The 23,834-nt window shown below is 33.7% G+C and overlaps 1 protein-coding gene across 5 annotated transcripts; it reads right to left on the bottom strand.

The window, feature by feature from the left end:
- Window positions 1-231: 231 nt before the first annotated feature.
- On the bottom strand, window positions 232-17,283 carry LOC18612304 (fanconi anemia group D2 protein). Of its 5 annotated transcripts, none has more exons than XM_088802894.1 (32): window positions 16,732-17,277; window positions 15,894-16,344; window positions 14,380-14,634; window positions 14,091-14,291; window positions 13,864-13,995; window positions 13,658-13,787; window positions 13,532-13,578; window positions 13,342-13,443; window positions 13,070-13,198; window positions 11,556-11,698; window positions 11,344-11,438; window positions 11,176-11,251; window positions 11,034-11,082; window positions 10,878-10,958; window positions 8,657-8,752; window positions 8,469-8,572; window positions 7,298-7,760; window positions 6,524-6,559; window positions 6,228-6,429; window positions 6,019-6,152; window positions 5,670-5,850; window positions 5,360-5,586; window positions 5,152-5,247; window positions 3,907-3,993; window positions 3,779-3,811; window positions 3,544-3,678; window positions 2,820-2,880; window positions 2,688-2,743; window positions 2,541-2,597; window positions 2,326-2,446; window positions 1,215-1,404; window positions 232-914 (listed from the first exon to the last, which is right to left on the bottom strand). In XM_088802894.1, exons 1-31 carry the CDS (start codon window positions 17,040-17,042, stop codon window positions 1,256-1,258), a joined length of 4,440 nt encoding a protein of 1,479 aa, XP_088659020.1. In that variant the 5' UTR covers window positions 17,043-17,277; the 3' UTR covers window positions 232-914; window positions 1,215-1,255. The 5 variants fall into 5 exon arrangements, with proteins under 5 accessions (XP_088659020.1, XP_088659019.1, XP_017979159.2 ...); XM_088802893.1 differs by having other exon boundaries at window positions 14,091-14,303; window positions 16,732-17,274; XM_018123670.2 differs by having other exon boundaries at window positions 13,070-13,177; window positions 14,091-14,303; window positions 16,732-17,273.
- Window positions 17,284-23,834: the final 6,551 nt, after the last annotated feature.

Here is a 23,834-nt window from a genome sequence, read left to right as displayed (position 1 = left end):
TTACACAAAAACAACTAATTCACAAATGTGTATCTTCATATGTCATACAGCTTAAAAAGGACCTGCACTGCTTTGAACCATTGTCTCAGTCTCTTAAACAAAAATCAAAACAAATAATATCAGGCAGTTAGAGAGGGTATGGAAGATCAAGCACAGTTCAATGCAGAAGAGAAACTAAAATGAAGTTTCTTCAAGGAAAAAGTTCCTACAAGGGTATTTCAATGGTGCCGGAACTCAACAAGCTATCTTAAATGCATTACTATTGGTTCAAGAAAATTGTCATACTACAAAAGAAAACCATTTAGAAAGGAAGACAAGCTAAAAACAGTCACCTTATCCAGAAACTCCCTTTCGTTTACATAGCTGCAGCCAATGTTTTAATAACCGCATCGGCTATTGAACCAATGAGAGTCCCATTCTCTATTCGATCCATTAGTTCAATTCAAAATCACATATACTACTTCAAGATATTAGCTTGGTGTTAAATACATATTAAATTTTATCAATATATAGCAAAAATTAACATTTGACTGAATAGCTATTGCTGCCAATACAGAATCTTGAACTAGCACTGACATCTTCAAATACAGCAAACTGTTACCAATTTAACACCATATCCAAGTAATACACTATGTCCATATTAACAAATGAACATGGTTCTATGTTCATCTGGATATTTTCCAATATGTTACCTTTGGAAGAAGGTTGAGATAGCAACAGATTGCTATAACCTGCCAAACCTCAAATTTCATAGGGATCCCACACCCCTTGTTCATTCCAAGTAATGAAGCCGGTGACAGACAGTGAAGACGCTGAATGCATAGCCCTTTGTTGATGCCTGCTTCTGCCTTTGTTCTTATTTCTAGAGGATGCTTCATATGCAACAACAGCAGCATGCATGTTTTCATTTGGCACTGCGAATTGTCAACAAATAGCTAATGTAGCCAATAATGGACCACAAGCATGTAATCCTATACAACCACGAGTTGAAATGGGATTATTTGGTTTTAAATGCTTGCACCTTACCTTGTTAGTCAGAAAAATTAAGTTACCTAGTCTTTTTTTTGAACAACCTCCCACTGACTTTTTGTAATGTAAGTTGGCAATGGAAAGCAAACGCAGCCATGATACACAGAACTACTACTAATTTGTAATGGACTTGCAGAAGTCAAGTACATAATAAGTTCATGACAATAGGACAACTCAAAACCCACCTCATTTAAAAGTCTGAAGTTTTCAATATATGCGGACCTCTTCAGTCCGTTTCACTGTTTCCACTAGCAGTGGCAACAATGACTGGTGGATCCACATCCTCAGGATCTTGATCAATGCTATCATTTCGATCATCTACATATGCCTGGGAACTCACCACCTGACCTCTGAGATCCTTGTGTTTTAGATTACCTGTAAATACAATAGATAGATGGCATATTAGAAGTTGGAGAGAAAACCAGGCATTTAGGATGTGTTTGGTACACAAGATGAGAGAGAGGATAGGATCAGATGATCTTATCCTATTCTATGTTTGATGTGAGCAAAATTAAGAGTAAGATAGGACAATTTTCATGCTATGCTATGCTTGGGGTAACATTGAGTGTAGAGTAGGATGATTCATTTATCATTGGTCAAAATTAGCTTTCCCTTGTAATGATGTATGAAACACACACTTTGGGGAAAAAATAGTAAATATAATCCAATTTACAAACCTTATTAAATGAGGATTAAACAGGATTGAGTCATCCTATCTTCAATGAGGATTAAAACAATATGTTCCTCTGGCATCATTGCCGATTTTGATTTCAACAAGGAGAAATAAGACATTTAAAGAATAGAAGAAAAGTCTTTATAAGCTAACGCACATGGTAAACTGAATCTAGATGCATTTACTTATTCAGGCAAAATTTTGACCCAAGTTTGGGGAATCTAGTTCACCAAACTCAACCAGCAAAGAATTAGGTAAAATCTCACTGGTTTGGTAGTAAATATTATAGTAAGTCAGCATATTTATTTTCAAATTATGAAGGAATTATCACCTATATTCAAGTACCAAATTAAGAATTTTCCAGAATTTGGTCATGTGAACCCTTTTTTGAATTTGGAATCAGGAGCTAGACCAGTTAAAATTTTATTGACATGGAAGTTTTAAACCTAAATGAGTGCAGAGCAAAGGTTAATTCTTTATTGGAACCTAACAAAAGGTTCTAAAATACCTGAATCACAATAAAAAATTTAAAACATTTTCATTATGGCTAAATGAATATATCCCCCTTCTCCTTTCATCAAAAAGAACAGCAAAAATATCAGTGAAGCCTAAATATGGCATACCCATCCAGAAAGTGCATCCACTAGATGTTGTATGGAGAAGAGCCTTGACACGAAACAAAAAGCGTTCCAAAGATCTTTTGGTAGCAGGTATTTTGCCAGTGATGGCTGTTTGCTTCAAGCCCTTCAAATAGCAAAAAGACATGAATTCAATATAATCCACTATCATTGCAAAGATCCTGACTAAACCTCAAATGGATTGGATGTGCAAGGCTCACCTTTGCTTCAGAACATAGAGTCTGAATTGTTCTTGTAGCCTTTTGAAGTTCTTTCACCTGATGTAATAAACAAGCAATAAGCCCTTTAGTTCCAAGTTCCAAACTTGGATTAACTATGTCTGAATAAAGTTCTTGCACCTATCATACCAGTAGAATTATGACTTCATTATGCATTTGGAAGTGAACCTGCAAGAAGTCAAAAGCTGCAAAATATCGAGATGTCAGTGCTCTGAACAGACTACAATGAAAGATCATATAGCATTTCTAAGGTACAGATACCTTTAAGGAAGGAATCGATGAATTTCCCACCATACTTGACAGCCATGGCATGCAGGGTGACCTGTGCCATCACCTTAACATCTCAATGAGATTGCTGCATGAAAAGCAATTGGACCAAAAAGTGCTACTAACTACTTGGATATGTTAGCAAGAATGTAGGTGATGGGCAAAAGGTGCCTACTTCCAATTTATGATAAGTTTAAATTTAGCTTTTACTCTCAATCAAATCCTAGTTGTCTCCAACTTTCCTAAACCTCAAGCCATAGGCTGGCTAGAGGCTGTTCACAGCAGATGAGGAAATGTACTTGGCATAATAGCACATTATAATGCACTAGAATCATTCAATAGCCAACTTACTCTGGCTGGACAGGCCTCATTTGGAGCCAAGTTATATCAAAGTGTTATAGTTTCTTCTCTTTATCATCTTCCCTTAATTCAGACGAATGATTACATCCCAAAAATCAAGGGAAGCCATCATTCTGCTTAAAAATTCTTGCAAACTAATCTAATGAACTTTTACATTACATAACAATGTAGTCATGAAAGAGCACAAGGGCTCTACAATTTCACTAATGTATTAAATCCACCGAACTATGTCTAGAAAAAAGGAGGTACTTGACCAACTTACCTTAGTGGTGGTGTGGGTTCGAGGCAGCAAATATAGTAAATATATATTTATCTAAGAATTGTTGGCAAAGAAAACTCCACAGTTCTATTTGGTTACCTTGTCATAGGTTCTGCACATGTTAACTAGTGCAACAACCACATTCACGTTCTTTTGCATCTTGATCAAATGTGTGTGAACATTTTCGGGTTGAAAACCAGGTCGGCACTTCTCCAAGTGAACAACTTCCTTAACCTACAAAGAGAGGAAACGGTAAGAATTGCAACACCTTTGACAAGTATTTTGCTACCTCATCTATGATCAACGGAAATAAGCAGCAAAAATTAATACTTACCAATTTGTCAAGAACTGTGAGGTTCACTTCAAACTGCACATAAGGGCAGCCTCAATCAACATAATTAATGCAAAACATTAAGAGTAACAATGCTTTGTAAAGAACTTGAAAAACAGAAGTTTCCCTACCAGTACATGGTACCAGGAGAGAAATGTTGCAGAACATAGAGTTGGGTAACCATAATCCTCATCTTCTGCCATTGTTGTACAAGAAACCTGAGAAAGAATTCTTCTTTTAGTGCTACTACATACAAATGAAAATGGATTCAATTGAAAGAATCATATGGCAAGTGACACTCAATTGTTCATTCTAACTTGTACTTAGTTTTAAAACAAATCTTAAATAGATGTATTGTATCCAAAAAAAGATTTAAATAGATTGATTGATGCAGAACAAGGGAAAGAACAAAAAAAAAAAGAAGACAGGATGGATGGAAATAAGGGAGAAAGGAAGAAGAAACATAGGAGCATAGGGGAGAAATTGAAGAAATAAGGGATAGAAATCAGAAACAAACTAGAGAGGAAAACAACTAGGGAGAGAGAATCCAATTTGAATGCTCAGATCTAAAATCCATAATCCAAATTGTAACACCCACTTTGTGAGTGGAAGAGAATAAAAAAAGTTAAGTAGGCAAAAGATGGGATAGTTTCTTTCCAAATGCATGTGAAACTAAAAAAATTAAGGGAGCCAAATTCTCATTGTGGGAAGGTTGATGTAGATATCTATCCTTATTTTTAGATGTACTTTTTATAACTTAATGGCTTTTATGTAATATTTTCAACTGAGTTAGTTTCTTTCAACTTGTGACACCACTAACCCATTAGCATTATCTATAAGTAAGATAAGCACTTCCAGACAACACTTTAAACCTAAATATAAAAATCAAATATAATACAACCCTAAATACTCTAACAATTCTCTCAATACTAAAAATTACCATTGAACCCACAAAAACATACTATAAAATTAACAAAACAGATGTCTACATAATATGATCCTTTCAATAAGCATGACTAGATTCCATATTGTTGTCCCCCTAGGTGGAGAAAATGCAAGCACAAGTTTTAAAGTGTTGAAGTAAAGGAAATGACCAAGAAAACTCCGGCACAGCAATGTCAACAATATATTTCCAAACTTGCATCAACACTATCAATAGAGCCACAATAACCATGATCTTGTCCCCCATCATGTCTAAATCACCTGCTCTCAACTCTCTACTAGAAGGAAGAGCAATTCAAGCACTGGACAGAGGTGCTACATGGAAAAACTGCAAGATCTCCAGTGTATAAGCACAATGACAAGGGACAACTTGTGCACTTCTACAGTACACTATTAAGCTTATGCAACAATTGTTACTCAACAAATTCAAATACCTGTGGCAAAATTGTGCACGCAAGCTCATCTAGCAAATCAGCAGTTGATTCAGTATATTCCAAGTGGATCCGCAGTATCTTTTGTACTATTTCTCCCTGAAAACACAGCAAGTTTTTTAATATATATGCATAACTACACGGTACACTAAGGTAAGAAATTGCAATGAAGAAATCTAAGACATGCAAAACATAATGTAATTAATCTCACTTTGTTCTTCCAGCCATTCTCAAGATTTTCGTCATCCCACTTATGCTTTAGAAGTTTCTGAGCAGACGATCCAAGTTTGCCACGCAAGAAAGGAAGGATCTGGTTAAACCTTGACTGTATGTTTACATCATCTCCCTCCAACTTATCAACGACATTTAAAACTGATGTAACAGCTGATTCCAGAGTGAAAAGAGCCTCTGATGCCAGAATAAAGGAGAAAGAACATGCTGCATGGAGGATACATAGATAAAATGAAAGGATAATTAAGAAATATGAAAGAACAACAGCAATAAAGGCAAGACTTATGCACCTGCATGGAGGATACTTTCCACAAATGAACAAGCCCCAAGATATGAATATTCTATTGTACCAGGTGAAGGACAAGGCTGTACATCTGAAGCACCAGCATCTAATGTTTCATTGGGCTGAAAGGCTTCAAGGAGATCTGAAAGAACTGATTTATTCCTTTGTACTTCAGGAAGGTTTAGCATCTGCTCAAGGAAAAACTGTACTTAGGAAGTATAATATAACAGTTAGTTCAAATAGGAAATTTTCTACCCGAATGATAACCTGCATAAAAGCATCACTTGTCAAGTCGGAAGGTGATGCACACACATGTGCATACACCCGGAATTAAAGGTGAGAGTAAGAGTATTCACCTTACTGAAACTATGAAGTACTTCCTTATACACCATAGTAGAAATTGAAGATTTTGATGGGACAAGGTTGATTATATCTGGGTTGTGAGCAGCAGCAGATTGAATGTTCCAGTGTTCTTGACAAGTTTCATTACCTACAGTACATTTGTTCTATGACTGCAAGAATATAGAATCATGATCTTAGTGACAAATTGAAACTAACATGTTACCTTCTTTAAGACTACAGAATGCAATATCTAAATTTCTCTTAAGACTTGGAAAGAGTGGTCTAATTTTGCTAAGAAATTCATCCAACGTCATCCTGGTAAAAGCAACAGAACTCAAGCTTCTCGAGGAGCATTGTTTCCCCGGGGCAGCAAAGTAATCCAACTTGCAGTGAAGATCATGAATGAGGTACAGGTATAGGGGTAACTGCACAGAAATAACAAGTTTTCCCCGTCTCACCAAATCATTTTAATATGTATAAATAAAAGGAAAGAAAGAACTATGTGGATTATTAATGTACCTCAGCCACAGGGTAAGAGCAGCAGGAGTCATGGTTCTGCATTTGAAAAGACAAATTCAATGACTCTTAATCATTTTTGTTATTAGTATAATATAAAACCTCATAAACAAGAAAAATACACCTTATTATGCAACACTGCATTTAGAAATTTTAGAAGTCCAAACCCAGCACCTTCTAGGTCAACAAGCAAGGAGCAAACATTAATTTGTGAGGGATTTTCTTATAAAAATAAAAGGACAAATTTTTTCTAATGTTTATAGTTCTTATATAATAACAAAACTACTACATCTTTTCAATCTCTTACAATGACTTTTGTGTAAAATTTGTATTGCGTAGACTTATTAACTTCTTTTTTGAAGATGGGTCATGACGGAAAATATTTTCTACAAGATGATCCAAAAAACAAAAAATATTTTTGACAATCCCAACAACAGAAAATATTAGATTTTCTAGTAAAATGTTTTACATAGAAAAAATTGTCCTTCAACAAGTTATTTTCAGGATACCAAACAAGAGTCTTAGAGGAAATTCTATTGATTGTTAGGAAACAATCCAATTATTTTAAGAGGACATGCAACTTAAGCATAGACAGGAAATGAAGCCATGAGAAGTTCAGATGCAATAATTCATCTCTAGGAGGTTGCAAGATCATGTAAACAATGTAAAGCAAATGAATATATAAACTCATTTAAATGCCACATTAAAACAAAAAATTGAAAGAATTTGAAAGAAACCATGCAATCTAGTTGACAGTTAAACTGTGAGGAGACATACCTTTGAAAAGGTCAAAATGGAGAAGCATTCCAATAAAAGAGGCCTGAACCTAAATTTCTGTGATTCCAGAGCTTGTGCAGGTGGAGAAACTTCTATAAGCACTGATCCATTAAAGACATGGGATTGCCGATCTACTGATGCTGAGGTCCTCTCCTTTGAAGAAACTTCATTTGTCATCTCTTGGCTTGTCTCTACTCCTGCTTTCCTCAACACGTCCATCAATGTTGGCTGGTGGAGTTTTCCATCTGTACCTGGCGTTGAGGTCTTCGCAATCTTTTTATGCTTCTTTTTGTTTGGGGATGTGCATTCATGTGTCATCTTAGGCTCATTCTTCTTTTCCATATTCCCCACATGGTTTGGTTGGTTTATGAGCGTCGATCCGCAATGCTCTACTTGAAGATGGAGCTGAGGTAGTACTACAGGACACATTCTGATGGAATGATTTAACAAGCTTTCCAGAAATCTGCACCAACACATTCTTACCATCAGTATGTAGGATTACAAGTTCATGATATGTAACACTCCAAAAAATATACCAAACAAAGGTGAAATTCATAACAATCAATGAGGCTACCAGAAACCTCAACATAATTACGTTTCCATAAATAGCTGTATGTCAAGCTAAAATCTGAGTTGTATCTTTTAATGGGGGGAATAATCAAAACTTCATGCTTTCCATCATCTCATAATTGCTCTTACATCCCCAAATTCTATGGATAAGGAGAAAAGACCACTACTAAAAGTTTATCATTTTTTCTAGCACTCATGCAAAGGAAAGCAGGCCTAATGGAGAACACCCAGCTGAAAACTTGCTTTAAGCCAACCTCATCCTTTCCTCTTGCGAAGGGGGGTTGCTAAGTTGGGGAAACTAACTTCTTTTTTTTTGGCCAAATCTTCCTTTTTTTTTTTCGGTCAATCTTCCTCATTGTTTAAAGAAGCCTCATAACTTCCTTACTACATTCCATGTTACAAGTCATGCCCAACATGTCTCCTTTTTTCCCTGATGAGTTCCTATGTCTACCTTACCTCCAATGGGGATTTAATTATCCAAGTGAAATGCACATTCAAAGTGAATCTTGAAGGCATAGTTGCTCTCAGTTTCTCCCCAATATTTTAATCTGATTTAAGGATAATGGACAAACTTACAAGGATTGAAGATGTGAGGACTTACACTAGGTTCCTCAATCGCTTTAACAGCTTCAACGTTATGTCCTCTTTTGTCGACTGACTTGAAAATTCAAATCTTCCAGCTACTTGTGTGCAGAAGGCATTAAGCTGTAGCAGTGGAATACTCACAAACCATAATTGTATGATTGACAATTATGCAGCTAAATCAAAATCTCAGAGTAAAGCATTTACCAGTTCCCGTAGCCAGTTTACTGCATAATAAAGACAGAGAGAAATAATCTGTTTCTGCGTTCCTGTCAAAGACAGCCATTCAGCTTCTGAGTAGTACTGAAATTGCAGAAACCAAATCCATGTCAGCAAAGTGGTCCCATCAAACATTATGGACAATAAAACCAAAATAGAAAGCTATGACAGATCAAACAAAACTGTATGTAATGTAAGATACAGCACAAAATACTCCAAGGTTTTACCTTCTTTTTTTCATTGAAAACCTTTTCAGTGCATCTCTGTATATTTTGATGTATTTAGCTAAGTGTTGCAAGGCATATGCAATCAGCAACCTTAATTGTCCCTAACTTTTAAATTTTTAAGTATTCAACAATTGAGGTAAAATAATTAGAACAAGTTCTTGATGCAAATGGAGGGGATATATATGAAAAAAGGAGGAAAGAAAAGACTTTGTGGAAGCCAAGGTATGCAAGCTTATAAGAACTACAATGTTTAGAGGTATTAGACCTGTCTCCTATCTTTTTAATTTTCCCAGATGTCATGAAAAAAATATAGCTAAATTAAATATAAATCCAGAATTTTGGGAAATTAGAACCTCTGTGTTCAAAACAAAAGGCAGAGATATGAAACATAGATACTTCAAGACCTATATCACAGTAGGTGCTCTGTAAAACGGTCTGTGTTAGCAGGGATTCAGTGCATCAAAAATTGCAAATAGTTGCACATGAGCTTATCCATCAAGTTACAAGATAAATTTGAATTTTGACTGAAAACACGTGCAGGAGGATAATACCTCATAATATAAAATAGTCCAAAGGAAAAATGGGTGCTCCTCAAGGTCAAACTAAATAATTAGGAAAGGGACAAGCAAAAAAGGTTTAAGAAATTAGGAATAACAGCTCATAACATTTTGCACTTAGATAAAGCCTCTTGACAATCTTTACCAATTAATACAAACTTCTCTTACACCACAAGCTCCAATCATTCTTGACATTGCTCCTAGACAACATTTAAAGCTACACAACAAATTTGAGCTTCATCTGTTTTAATAGATATTAAACTTTTTTTCCTGAAGACTTTACTCCACATAAGTATTTTTATATTTTGGAGGAGAGCAATCATAAGCTTTCAAACAGTGATCAAGTAAAGAAGCCGCTAATGTTAGTCTGCAATAAAGCAAGGTCAGGTGAGCAATGTGTCACTTTTCCACATTTAAGAGGTTAGCAATTAAGATCCCTAGTCACCCAACTTATATAATCCTTCACTTTCCTCCATCATTCTCAGTTATGATGACTATATCTTGCTTTGCTGGCAGATTAGCACCAGCCTGGTGGTCAGACTGACTGACCCACATTGACCCCCCAGGTTTTTATGGACCCAAACGTGTAGAACATGTATTTATCAAATTTATTTTTAAATCATAACTAACTAAACCATTGCATATTAATTATAGATTGTTTAGTCATTTGATACAAATATTGTTTTTCTTAGAAAAAGAGTTGAACAAACATTAAAAGAATAAAAAACTAAGAGGTAGAAACTATTTTTTGTAACCTTAACTTTTTTTTGTAATTTTTTAAATGATGATGAATTTTTATAATTCTTATCTCTTCGATTGTTCTCAACTTCTTTTTTTTTTTTGTAATTTTTTAAATTATAATGAATTTTGATAATTCTTATCTCATAGATTGTTGTTCATAAAACTATTCAAAATATTTTTATTATTTATATATTATCTATGATTTTAGAGTAATATTATATAACATCTAAAAGTGTTTTTATTAACCCGTCATTGACCCGAATGACCTAATGGCCACTGAACCATTGACCTGATGATCCAAAGCCATGAATGGGCCATTTTCTGTTCTGGTTCTGATAAGTGATAATTATGTTTGCTGGTTTTACATGCTAAGCATAGCAAGTGATGGAGAAATGAGAAGAAAACTATTGTCCCTTCAAGAAAAACAATGTTTGGAAAACTTTATGAATAAATCACAACACTTTGCATTAGTCTTAAATTTTCCGATATTTGGCAAACTTCAAGAATAAATCACAACTGTCTGAAGAAGTTTAAAGTGTTAAAGGATCTGAACTCAAACAGGGCCAAATGTGAAGTGTAAATTTGCACTGAGATAATCATTTTAAATGCAAAAGCATCATGAAACTCTGACACATAATGGTATAAAAAATATGATCTTAACATGAGTTTTTCACTTAATCTCACCTTAGACGAGGGAAGGAGCAAAGGACAGCCAAGTAATGCATCAATTCCACCAAGAGATCCTTGATTTGTCAACCTTTCAACCTGACAATTAATAGCAATTTTAAGAAAATCCTTTCCTCTATAATACTTCTGATGCCTAAGGCAGCACGGACTTACAGCTGATAGTAAATGAAAGTTAGCAGGAAGAAATTGCAAACAAGCAGACCTGCAAGTGAAGATTCCAAGTTTACCATACACTATCTCTAAGAAAGATGAAAACAGACATTTATATTCAAAGGATAGCATAACAGAACATTACTGCGAAGAAGAAGCTAATGGCAGAATGTTCAGACAAATAGGAGATATTTCACCATCCAAGTTCATCCATAGCTCCCCTACAGAAGTAGAAGGTAGAAAGCATAATCTATAGTCTGACATAACTTTACCTACAACTTCAGGAAAGCACAGACAGTATTCTTAATCCTACCTTCTAAACCACAATATGAATTCCTGCTAGGCAATTGGCCACCATCAAGATCAGACAGGAAAATAGATTCAAATTCTCCTACATGCTTGCCAATCCTGTAAAACAAAAGCAACTTTGTCACATGCAATACTTAAGTAATTTTATTACCTTCCTAAATGCTTACAAATTACAAGCTAAATAACAGCAATAACAAATTGCTGAAGTTGTCTCACCAGTCCACGATGACAGGGTGAAGAGTTCTACTTTCCAAAATTGCAGTCAGTTCATCGTAAAAGAAGATCAATGATAAGCACAACTGTTTGCAAGATTCCAGGGATGTTTCAAGGAGCTCCAAGGCCTCCTCAGTATTTGATTTCTGTTTTCTCAAAATAATAAATAAGTGATCTCACAGTGGTGAATGAACAGTAAAAATAAATTCAAACATACTAAGCTACTCAACAGGGAAAGAGAATGATCAGAACCTTCCCATACAAGTTGACATTTGCCTGAAAAGGATAAAAGTTCGCAATCCATGCTTACAAGTATATGACAAACAATTAAAAGAAAAAAAACATGGCTAAGAAGCCGGCATTAACCAGTATAATAGTTCCAGCAGTGGATGCAATCTGCAAAAGGTAGATGAACTCTTAATTCCACTTTCTTCCTAATAGAGAGTGGTACTTTATACTCATCAACACTCCAACTCTTGTGCATACCCAACCATTCTTGAACCCGAGATCCATCCAGCCAGTTTAAACTGTCTTATTCTCTAGGAGGCCTTAGTGCAATTATTTTCTGATAGCTTCCTAGAGTAGCTATTGAGTCCCATTGATAAAGTGGCCATAGATTAGATAGGGGCTTTTTCCATAATACTTTATCCAGAGACCACAACTTCATCCATATCTCAGCTTTTATTATGGTTTTAAACATTGGAAGTCATGGGTTTCAATTGTTTCAAGCCAGCTACAACTTTCAATCTCTCTACTGCTGATGCATTACTGTGACAGGTTAACTTTCTGCTGCTATTATTTGCTCATGCAAGGTGTACGGTCTCAGGTCTCAGGTATATTTCTCAGACCTACGAGTGCTTGATTTTAGATGTTCTATGTGATTCCAGCTTCTGTGTTATCAGCCAGTACTCAGGATGTCCTGTTACTTAGATGTTTTAAGCCTGCTAAAAGTTCCTTGTAACTGATGAAAAAGCTCTGTTCTTCCCACTGCTTCTGGATTTACTAGCACTGCTGACAGCGGAACTATACATGTGGTCAAATGAATCCAAATGCCCCAAGCTCTAACGTAGACTTTCTGATCACCAGTTTTAATGCCAGTAATGCCTCAGTCAAAGCAATTATTCAAAATATCAACCTCCTACAAAGAAATTTGGACTGCAGTTTTTTTTTTGGGGGGTAACAGTTGAGACAAAATTAGAAGGAAGTTTTCACAATTTTCAGCAGCTTCCTGCTCTTTTTTTTTTTTTTTTTTGCTTCTCCACAGCCTTCAGGAATTAATGATAAATTTATCTAGTTTACACCAATAGACATAAAAATGACAGAAACAACAGCAATTTGCCATCAAGATCACCCATATGTCACATGCAGTATGTACATAGTTAAATCTAGTAGTAAAGTGCAACTTTCCAAGTAAGATCAACCACAAAATAACAACTTTCGAAGTAAGATCAACCACAAAATAACAATATAGTCACCGAGGGTCACAGATTGTGAATTACAATGATAACAGGTCCCACCTGAAAAGGTGATGATAATGTGACATTACTTGCATCCCCAAGACATGAAACAATTTTCAAGATTCCAATGAGGCCCATCTTTTTGTACTTCAGATCCGGATGGCTGACCTGCCCAATTGCAAGGTGATGCTAGTCAAAATAACTTCCTGTTACTAAGATCCTCCAATCAAGTCTACAGTACAGAAAATCGAAAGATACCATCTAAAAATAGCACACAAAAGTCAATGTTTCAAGCACTGTCTATTACAAAGAGACATGTTAGTCCAAGATACCTGCTTTCGAACAATTATGAAGAGTTCATTTGCAATGGAAGAGCCAAAACAGTCAGAACTAGAGCGAGCTAGCAGTGCCATATGGCTGAAGACCTCGTAAACCTGTATTGTGTGAATGCTAGTGAAACTCACATACAACTCTGGTCTTGAAAAGCTTAGAAGAGCAGAAATATAACGAGCAGCAATAAACCTTATGAAGATTTTCAACAGTCAGTCCCTCCAAGTAGTCCAAGATTCCTGAAAAGTACATTGAACAGACCAAGAGAACAATAGCAGCAAACAAGAAAGAAAAATCTGCATGCAAGAGTTTACGTACCATTTATATGAGAAGAAAGTGGAATTAATTCCTGTGCATGTTTTGTGGCCAGTGAAGCCATAACCTGCAGAGCAGAACTTACTTCAGACTTGACACCAGAGCCCACATGAGTGACTAGTGCACCAAGAACCTGCACAAAGCCAAATGAAAATATCATGGAGCAAATGCACTTAGTCATCAGATAGAGAATAAATATTGATGCTTACTTCCTGTCTTGAATAAGTATCAGCAAACTCTTCAAAAAGAAGAGTATACATGTAAATGCCAAAATCCCTTGCCTTTTGTTCTTTGCATGCCAATAGGTACTCAGATAAAGAAAGCAAGGACAGGAAATATTCCTAAAAGTAAAAAAAAAAATAAACTCAAAATGAGTTTCTGAAATATATTCAGCAAAGTTGAAATGATCCTCATGGCAAACCATAGCAACAGATACCTTTGCCAGTTCCTTGTTCCCATAAATGCACTGATCAAGCATAACTTCCTGAATGCAACCTTCAATAACTTTCTTCTTAAATACCTTCTCAATGCTTTTTCGCATGGACTCACTATTTGTGTACAATAGCACAAGCAACCATATGTCTATGATTTTGTGATCTCGAGGTTTCTCAAGGCCATTCAATTCCTTCAAAATCTCCTGACAGAGTATCTATTGATAGTGGTAGATATAGAAGAGTGAATTAATTAGAACATGTATTGTCAAATAAGGAGGATAAATGACTTACGCTCTTAAATTGAAGACTAGATCTCAAGGCATCTAGAATAGATGCCTCTGTGTTGTCAACAAGCAACTTCCCTTTGAGTTTATTTTTTTGCAATGTGTGAGTATTTGGCACACTGAGAAACTTTAAATGCTCACGTATTTGTGAGATTATTCTTCGAACATTTACTTGTGTGGCAGAGAGCAGTAAAAATCGAAGCAGACAAGGCATTTGCTCCGCATCAATTGTTCTAATGCATGATAGTGCAATGGTTATGACCTTCAATGTGAAGAAATAAATAAAAATTAGATATCAATATAAAAAAGCAGCATAGCACCTTAACATTTTGATTGGTTGCTGAAAATATCGTGGAATGATGTAAAGAAGAAGACTATAGTCAAATCTCTCCGGTCTTGAAAGGAAAAGCCAGCTCCAAAAGCAAAATTATATATTTGTTAAGAGAATATTCAGTCGTGCTCATGCCCCTAATAATGTTGGAATCAATAAATAGAAATACAAAAAAAAGGAAAGCCAACAGACAATTGCCAAAAATACTGGGAGGACAAATAAAACTGCATTAAAGGCAAGGAAAGCTGGTTCCAATACCCAAATTATAATTTGGGACTCCTATGGTGATCTACGTTTAATATTGTGTGGCTGGTTCAGTTTTTGAGTTTTCTCAATTTTATTGGGTCAACAATATTCCTGAATAATTCAAGCCTTCCTATCAATGAGTGTATTGGTGTTTCCTGGGCCTTGCATCCGTGTAGCAATATTATTTGATCCTTATGTGCCGTTTTGCATTTGTCTTATATTCTTGAGGACCAAAGTTGATCTATTTATATTCTGCTCTACTCTTCTTACTTCAGCTGCTCAGCAGACATAAAAAAAAAGGTTTCTTTGTCAAATACTGAAGTGAATTCTTGTGAAGTTGGGCACATTTTCACCTAGCTCTGAGTGCTTTGAGAACATAAGCTCAATTTGTCTATGTTTTAATCCCTCCTCCTCCTCCTCCTCCTCTTCCTCCTCTTCCTCCTCCTTAGAAACCATACTTATCAAATCCAACAGCCTTCGTCGCAATTTTCCTTAGTTCAACTTAATTGCTAAATCAATGAAAGCTACAATTTGCAGCACATAATTACCTCACTCTCGGCAACCAAACAGCCTCAAACCAAGTTTCTAAGCTATTTGCAACTGAAAAAAAAAAAAAACCTGAATTCTAACTTTTGATACTAACTCCCAATCTTGTATTTCTACTTCAGGTATAGTTTTGAACCTGAGATCCTGAATCGCTGTTTAATTTGTACTGCATTCAATAGCTGTATTATTGTAGGAAAAGAAGAAAAAGTACTTTATTTCAGGTTTATCATTATTTTGAATGTTGAAGAGCAGAAAGTGTCGATGCATTAAGCTTGCTATAACTATTTCGCTGGTTTGTTACAAGTAAATACCTTTACATCTTAGAAATGTTAACAACATTCAAACAAAGGATTCAATGTAAACCATAGAGAGCACAAATTAAAGAGAAAAGGATAGACCTGTTCTTGCAACTGATCATCCAAATTGAAGTTTGAAAATGAGTCAAGCACAGGAACAATTATGGATGGGTCCTCATGAAGCATTTGTTCAAGGGAATCAATCACAGTCTTGTTATTTTGATCACCAACGATCTCCGGCAATGATCCAATGATCTCCTTTTTCAAGTGTAAAGGGCAAATGGAAAGGACTTGCATTAACTTATCGGTAAAGGAACTAGGATCAACAACAAAATCAAGCCACCGAAGATGATTGATGATAAGCCTAGCAACATCATCTTCAAGGGACAATAATGTTTGTGAATCACCAGAAACAATGTCAAAATATTCTGGCAGTTTCTCAAGCAGCATAATCTGAAGGTCAAATTGGATTGGTGCAACCAGCAAGAGATGTCGGACTAAACTCTCACTTCTAGTAGGAGCAAAACTACTTCCATCCGATGAAATGAGAACCCTGAAAGCATTTAATTTCCAGTAATAATATGAGACATTTGCTCATCAATACCAACAGAGTCGATCATGTGAAAACCTTAAAACATCTTCCAGTAGAAGCTCAGTCCATCGATGACAAAACATAAGGAGAAGAACAGCTTAATTGCTTAGCCTAAAAAACTTCTACCAAGTACTCAGGTCTATTCAGCAGCACAAAGAAAATACTAGTGTAGTTGGTTGTTACTTTTACATATTTATCTTTTGTTTCCAAAAGCAAAATGCAAAATTTCTCGTAGAAGAAGTTAAAAAGCTAGGTTCAGATATTTTAAAGCAAAAAAAAAGATAAAATGCGCATAAAAATTGGGGGAAATGAAAAAAAAAATTCGAAATAGAAAAAGAGTAAACAGACCTGCGAAGATTGGAGGAGGATTGAATATAAGACGAGAAACCGGAGAGGAAGAGGGAGCGATCCTCTGAAGAAGAAGAAAAAAGGCCGGAGAGGTAGCGGCGGAGCTTGTAGCGATTGGTGGAAAGGGAGGGTGCGCCCAAGGGGTTTATCAAAGTACAACCACCCTCAGCTAAGATTGAAACCATCTTTTCAACTGCATCAACCGCAACGCCGTCGTTTCGAGATTTGGGGATTTTGGCCGGAGGAAAAGGAGGGCCAAAAGGGGAGGAGGGCCTCTTCCGAGACGGATTTTGGTTGTGGGGTAATACCATTTTTAGCCTCCTTTCAGAATTCACGTTCTAGCGGCGTCGTTTCGGAGGCGAAGGCCGTGTGTGGCGATTGGTAAAGTGTTTTTCTCCTGTTGCTTCTTTGGAGGGGGACGATGGGGAGGTCATGAAATCAAAGAAAAGGCGCCAAATATCGAGGGAAGGGAACCGCAATTTCCCTTTTTTAAAATTTTTAAATTTTTTGCTTGGATGCTGCTCGGGTCAAAAGACGGATCACCCGGGCCTTCTATTTTTTGGGCAAGAAGATAAGACCTACACTTATTTATTCTTTACTATTAGCAAGTATTTTTTTTCAAGTAAGTTATTTGATCATACATTTTTTTCATAAATATATTATTTAAATTAAATCAATGAAATTTTGTGAAGTGAAAGATAAATAGAGGAGATAAAAGTGTAAAATCAAGACATAATGTTTAAATAAATTCTTAAATTATTAAAAAAATTTAAATAAGTCATTATCTTTTTATTACGTTCAATTAAATCTCTATATTTTTATTTTAAATTAAATAAATTTTTATAATTAATTATTTTATATCTACATGATACTAACATAACGTTGATATAAAAAATGAAAAATATCATATAATCATATTATTATGTTAAATAAGTATATCATGTCATCATCAATTATAGTATGTCAACATACAACATTATCATCAATTGTGATACATTAGCGTCACACGGTATAAAATGACAAATGACATTTTAACTAAGATAATCATTAGTTATAAGGACTTATTTGACTCAAAATAAAAATATAATGGACTTATTTGACTCAACCTAAATATATAAGAGTTTAATTGAATGTAATAAAAATATAAATACTTATTTGAATTTTACTAAATAATTTAAGAGTTTTTTTGGATATTATGCCTAATGTAAATAAGCTTTTTCATTTTTACTTGTCTCAAGATATATAAAGAGAAAATAGCAATCAACCCATATTGTATACACTGTATATTTTATGGATTTATATTTGATATACTAACAATGAATTATTTCTATACACTATTAATTCACCAAATATTACTACCTCCTAAAACTAGAAATCTTTAAAAACTTAAAATTAAACATTAGATTATGATGATGGAGTTGGAGAGAGAGAAAAAGAGGAGAAAAAGAAAAGAACTTGATGAGGGAGTTAGAGAGAGAAAAAAAAAGAAATTTTTAAGGTAATTTTTAATATATAGTTTCATGTATCTAATATTTTTAATTTTTTTATTAATTTTTAATCTTATTAATGAAACGACAACATTAATAATAGGTCAGATTTGAACCTAAAAACTATGTTTAATCCGGTCATATGAACAACTCTATTACTACCTCCTGCATGCATATAATTTTGAGTTTTGAATTTTCAATTTTGCATGCATCAGATTGTTTTTTGCTAGAATTGAATTTTAACCATGGAGAGCAGAAATCTAAAAAAAAAAAAGTGTATATCTGTTCTCACAACTAATCATCCAAATTAAGCTTAATTTGAAAAAGAGTCAAGCACAGAAACAATGGTGGATGAATCGTCTTGAAGCATTTGTTCAGAGGTAACAGTTAATCGCAGTCTTGTTATTTTGATCACCAACGATCTCGAGCGACGGTCCAGTGTATGATACCTCTTTTCAAGCGCTAAGGGAGTATAGAAAGGACATGCATTAACTTCTCGCTGAAGGACTAGGATCACTGATAATCCTTGCAACATTGAGTTAATTAGGAATCTTAATAAAATCTCTTTAAGTTAGCAAAATAAATAAAAACACAAGGATAAGCATCAACTAATTGATTAACCCTAAAAAATAACTACAAGGAATCAGTTCTCTATTTGGCTTCACCCTTTGCTAATTTGCATTTAGAGGCGAAAGGCAAACACTGTGTCAAATAAATATATTTGCAAATTGGAGAAAGGAAAATCAAGAGCCTAGGTTAATCCCTACTCGTCCTTAACAACCTAAAAATTAATACCAAAAGCCAAAACCTTCATCCTAATTTCCCTTAATTGCACTTAAATATGCTAAATCCCTAAAAGCTACAGTCATTGTCCAACACCTAATATAATATCAAAATTATATTTTTTTTCTTCACAACTTTTACACTATTATATAAATAACTTTTTTTAACACATTTTAATCACTATTAATCCAACATAAAAATCAGGCAACCATCAAGTCAGCGATGCACTTGTACGGTTATAATAACAATTCCTAACTATTACACCCTTTTATAACTTTCTTCTGCATAGGTTTAAGCAGGGGTAGATTTAGAAAATTTTCTATTGAAAGAATATTTAGATCAAATTCAACACAATTTTGCTTAGAAGAATATTTTTGAGTATAATCATTAATAGAATTTTGTTATTATCAGAGATTTGGGTCTTATGAGACAATTTTTTTCTTTTAAAATATCTTTCTATGACTTATTTATTTCAAATTATAAAACTTGTTAAAAATTAGTACTCATTAACATAAATTAAAATATTAAAATTAAATAAAATATGATCTTACATAATAAATTATCAAGTTCAGTAACTAACAAATTAACAATTTTTTATTTATTAATCAAAACTAAATCTAAGCATCAACAAACCACATAAAATTAAATACAAAATTCAAATAATTGAATAATATATCTACAAAATAAATCAAAAAAAGAAAGACTCATAATTTCAAAATATTATTTGACATGCAATACTATTTTTTATTAGCTAAATTATTATTATGAACCTAAATTATCAAATTAATCAAAAAATATTTAGACATAAAGTATTTAAAAACTTAATTTTAGTTGAAAATTACTTAAAATTGAAGTCTATATGAGTTGTTTTGAGAGTAAAAAACACAGCTAAGATTGAAAAAAGGAAGGACTTGAATTTTTAGATAGAGAGAGTAGTTTAAGTTTTGACTTTTTTAATAGAATCTTAAATTATAAAAGGAAATTTTTTTTGTCTTCCCTTATAGTATTTAAATATTAATACATAAATTACTTTTTAATAAACTATTTTTATTTGGAGTATTTGACCCCACTCCTTATAAAATTGCAAAAAAAAAAAAAAGGTTCATTAGTATATTAACTACCCTAAACCTTAACTAAATAATATAAAAATTAAAACATTTTAGGAAGTGAGTGGTGTCATGTGACACCATTCCTTCCAACGTGAGTCCACCTATGGGTTTAAGGTAACCATTCTTTTCATAAATTTTGATTATACCCCATTGAGTTTTTATATTGGCCTAAATTCTAAATTTTATTCCATTACATTTTGCATTAATTTTTCCATTTACCTTTACTTGACTCTCTTTATTTTCTCAAATTCTTTATGATATTTAATTTTATAAAACTATTTGATCAACTAACTATTGATTTCTTAAACATATAGAACTTTTCAAAGTTTTATCTAATACTTACATGAACTTTAGATTTGGGTGATCTTTTATACTTGTGATGTTGTTTCAATCTTTGTCTTTGATGTTTGTGTGTAGATATGTTATTTTGATCTTTGGTGAAGATTATAATGATGTATTATTTTGTAATTTTTAATAAAACTTCTTTTTCAAGAAAAAAAACGATGATTTTGAAAGTGATAATCTAATATAACTAGGAGTGAGCAAATATCGGTTCGGTTTTTTGTAAAACTAACCAAAAAATTAATGACAGTTAACCAACCAAACTGCATTGTTCTTAAAGTTGGTTTTGGTAGGTTTTAATGGCCTTCGGTTCGGTCGGTTTCAGTTCGATTTTTCATAATCTCTCAAGCTTTCTCTCTTTTGTTATTTTCACAAAATAACTAACAAAAAAAAAAGTCTATGGTTTACCTTGCACTAGCAATGACAGTAATTTGGACTAATAAATGATAATGAAGCACCAGTTGAAGAATGGAAGAGAAACCACTTGGTTGGTGGCTGTTGGTTTAGGGTTTAGTATGAGAGGGAGAGGCAAAAAGGGAAGGAAAAAATAGAAGGGTCAGGGGAAAGGGGAAATAAAGGCAGCAACCAGCAGAACTGCTACTCTAAGGGGGGTTTAATGAAGGGTAATTTTGTATTTCCTCCCTTAAAAAAAAACTACTGATCGGTTAATAAGTCGATTCAAGGGGAAAGGAGTTCCCCTCAATGATCGAGCCGATCTACCAACGAGGCTGATCAAAACGATCGACGGTTGCGGTCAGTTGCCCGGTTGCAACCGACCACTGCACACTCCTAAATATAACACCAAATGTAATAATTTAAGATCATTAGTGGTCTTATCATCATGATACATGAAGGTGATCAAGTGTTAAATCACTTTATATGTAATATAAAAAAAAATTATATTTATTGACTTACATACAAGACAAAGCATTCTTTCTTTCTCTCTAATTTGTCTCTAATAACAATTTAATGAAGTTATAAAAACAACCTCATAATTAGGTAGGAAAATAATATTGAAATACATATTGAATCTCTAAGTCAATTAAAAGTATTTACAAATTATCCAAAAGAAAATAAAAACTTTTTATAAATATATATTTTAAAACAAAAGAGAAATAGTGTAGAAAATATTCAAGATTTAAACAAAGAATTAAATTGCTTGATGATACAATAAAAAACTACACAGGGGTTGTTGATAATAGCCAATTAGACCTAAACCTACTTGGTGTATAAGTAAAGTAAATAGTAAATAAAAAAGTATTTTAACCCTATACTTCCTTGAAGTACAATAAAAGTAACAGAAAATAGGGAAATATTCTGCCCAAGATATTCCTAAACTAATAATTACAAGTTATGCTGACACTCTCCCTCAAGTTGGAGTATAGATATCAATCATGCCCAACTTGTCGATTATACCAAGGAACACCTTCTTTGAAATTGCTTTCTTGAGAATATTAGCCAATTGACTTTTAGATTGGACAAATGGAAATTGTATAATTTTTTGGTTGAGGTTCTCCTTGGTGAAATGTCGATCAACTTCAACATATTTGGTGCGGTCATGTTGTACAAGATTTTGTGCAATTTCAATGGTTACCTTATTATCACAATAAAGATTCATTGCTTTTGCATATTCATTTCTCAACTTTTTAATAACACCCTTAATCCATAATAATTCACATACTGCATGAGCCATACCTCAAAATTCAGCTTCTGCACTTAATCTTGCCACAACATTTTACTTTTTACTTTTTCAAGAGACAATATTACCTTCCACAAAAGTAAAATAACCAGATGTGGATCATCTAACTGTTTGATCACTTGCCTAGTTAGAATTCATAAATTCTTCAATATCAAAGATACCAATTTTTTAGAACAACAAACCTTTGCTCAGAGGACTCTTCAAGTATCTTAAGATTCAATATACTGCATTCATATGTTCTTCACTTGGTGCATGCATAAACTAACTTACGACACTTATAGCATAAGCTATATTTGGTCTTTTGTATGACAAATAAATTAATCTCCCAACTAACTATTGATAACGACCCTTGTCGTTGGCACTTGATTTGGAAAAATTCCAAGCTTATGATTCATCTTTATAGGCATGTCTACTAGTTTGCAAGCAAGCATTTCAGTTTCGATTAAGAGATCTAACACATATTTCTATTGCAAAAGGAAAATCCCCTATTTCGATCTTGCAACCTCAATCCCTATGAAATATTTAAGTTATGTTAGTGTAGAAGTCTCAATATGCAATATATCAAAAGGGTGGTGAATTGATATGTTAAATTGTTTTTTTGAAAATCTAAGTGTAAAAATTAAAACTTTTTCACCCAAAATATATCCTAATATCAAAAATAAATTTCCTACAATAAATCACTAAGTATAAAAATAATGAGTCAAAATAAAATATTTTTTTTAGAAATAAATGCTAGCTATGAAGGATAAAGAAAAATATTTTTTTAAGAGAAAACAATCAATCAATATAAATTTGTTTTCTTAAGGCAAGTATGAATAATAAATAATAATGTGGAAACTAAAAAGAAACATAAGCAATTTATAGTGGTTCGGGTTTTTATGCCTACATTCACTCCTTTAGTAATCAAGGAATTTCAATCCACTATCAAGGATTTTTATTTTTTAACAGGAAACGATAACCCTTACACAATCCACAACGGGATTCTTGTTTTTGTTCGTATAAGCCCTATAAGCCAATCTGTGGTTGTATGGGAAATGCAATTTTGAGATATTCAAAATAACATTGAGGTAGTTATTTATCCATAAGTTTATGATTTAATTATTTTTTGTACTTATGTAGATAAAGCCCATGGAACTATATATGCCTTGCAAAGGAATTGTATTAAGATACAATTATGAGATCTTTATGCATCAAAGCGTTGTTCCTAAAAGTTACTAAACATTGTATTATTAAGACAGGGCATCAATAATACTCAAAGATCAACACATGTTATGTTCATTACTTATGAAGTAAGTAATCTCTCTCATAGATTGAAGTATAGAGATACTTGAAACTAGCATGTGGGTGCTTGCCATGGGAGAATGAGTTCACTAAACATGACCCGTCATGAGAAGTGCATTTGGTACCTCACTCAAATGTTTATGCAATACTTCTTATGTGTCGATTGTGTAAATACACCCTAAACTTGAGACATAAAGTCGTCTTGTATGTGAAGTACTATGCTTTGATTTTATCCTTATGGATGCCTAACCGAGATTGCCAAAATAAGATGTTTTTAGGTATAATATGAAGCATATAAAGACAAATGAGTAGTCAAGATAGGAATCATCACCCCAAGTGATTCAAGGGGAAATATCTCATTAGTTCTTAGTTGACACTAACTTAATCAAATCCTTAGCCAAA

Source organism: Theobroma cacao, chromosome 1 (assembly GCF_053813885.1).
Source record: "Theobroma cacao isolate CCN51 chromosome 1, ASM5381388v1, whole genome shotgun sequence".
Taxonomy (NCBI): Eukaryota; Viridiplantae; Streptophyta; class Magnoliopsida; order Malvales; family Malvaceae; genus Theobroma; species Theobroma cacao.
This window is presented reverse-complemented; position numbering and strand designations above follow the sequence as displayed.

What these genes read in the sequence shown, in the direction of transcription:
- LOC18612304 (XM_088802893.1), bottom strand. Translation starts at nt 17,042, where the DNA reads ATGGTATTACCCCACAACCAAAATCCGTCTCGGAAGAGGCCCTCCTCC. An exon ending in GGAACAAGGAACTGGCAAAG is followed by an intron (nt 13,996 to 14,090) that starts GTATCTGTTGCT and finishes TTTTACTTTTAG; the next exon opens with GAATATTTCCTGTCCTTGCT. An exon ending in CATTATCATCACCTTTTCAG is followed by an intron (nt 11,699 to 13,069) that starts GTGGGACCTGTT and finishes TTGAGAAAACAG; the next exon opens with AAATCAAATACTGAGGAGGC.